Raw genomic sequence first — 1,140 nt, forward strand, 5'->3', positions numbered from 1 at the left:
CACAACGCTAAACAACGAGATTGTGACTCCACACAGTTGCGCTGCTAGAGGCTGTTTGCGAAATAATTCTGGATAGAGTTTGTACTAGTAAAAAGCTCCATAGAGTGCTGCGTTCAGATGCATAGGGGGGCCGAAGTTCGCAATTTGGGGGGTGGCACGTTGTTAGATTAGAAGGGGGTATCCTAACGCTAAGCCAACTCTAGCGCGATTCGGACTTGAATAGTGCATCATATTGGGTAGGTAGGTCCAACACTTGGCCTCACATTGGTCAGGGTCGAAATAGTAGGGGCGCGCAGATTGTGGTTGGGGCGTATCATGTGAAGATGGAGGAGCTTGTGTGGAGTATTGAGAGGTTCCCCAATGCGGTGAATAGTATGGTTGAGTGGATGGCGGATGTGTGTAGTGTTGCGGCGAGGGCTGCCGAACGGAATATTGGTATGCTGGCTGATAGGTCGAGAACTGAGGTGCCATGAGCTGAGCTGCTGCATAATGTTGAGGGCTATGGTTGCTCGATGAGTACCGTGAAACCTGGGGTCTATGCCAGTAGTCGGGCACCGTTAGGTGAAGAGGAGTATGTGTCTGGAGCTGACCTTGTGTATCGATTGATAGAGTTACAGCTCCGACGATATGATGTTGCACATGGCTTGGTTGGATGTGGTGCAGGTTTCCTGCTACAAGGGGCATGTCTCTGCTCTCCTCATCTTCGAGGCTGACCTTCCAACCGTTCAGAAGCTCGGGTCTTGGCTGAATGTCGGCGAGCTTTGAGTCTTCGAATGGTCGCTTCAGTTTTCCGCTCACAACGTCTTCGAGACTGTAATAAGAGATAACATGGTGATGAGTGCCCTGGTACTTGACTGAGATGGTCTTCTTCATCAAACCACCCTCTTTGAACTCGTAGCTATCGATGAGGGAGCCGCAGAAACGTCGCTGTTGATCCGGCGTCAAGCTTTGGGCGAAGTTTGTGTACAACTTGTTCATGAAGCCGACATTGCCTGATAGCGAAGTGTCAAACGAGGGATTCTCACACTCGTCCTCGGAGTTTTCTAGCACTTCGCCAGTCTTGGACCTAACGGGGCCATTTTCCTCCTTCCGCTTCCTCTTGGTTCCGCACGATGGGTTCGGGGCCGACATCTTCTCCTC

General features: G+C 51.1%; 1 protein-coding gene across 1 annotated transcript; it reads right to left on the bottom strand.

The window, feature by feature from the left end:
- Positions 1-590: 590 nt before the first annotated feature.
- J4E82_011701 (uncharacterized protein) lies at positions 591-1,131 on the bottom strand (the record flags this gene model as incomplete). Its single annotated transcript, XM_051737892.1, has 1 exon — positions 591-1,131. A coding segment is annotated over one exon (541 nt), but the record flags the coding sequence as incomplete, so codon positions are not given.
- Positions 1,132-1,140: the final 9 nt, after the last annotated feature.

The sequence above is a fragment of the Alternaria postmessia genome (genome assembly GCF_024291825.1).
Source record: "Alternaria postmessia strain BMP 2775 chromosome Unknown scaffold_318, whole genome shotgun sequence".
Taxonomy (NCBI): Eukaryota; Fungi; Ascomycota; class Dothideomycetes; order Pleosporales; family Pleosporaceae; genus Alternaria; species Alternaria postmessia.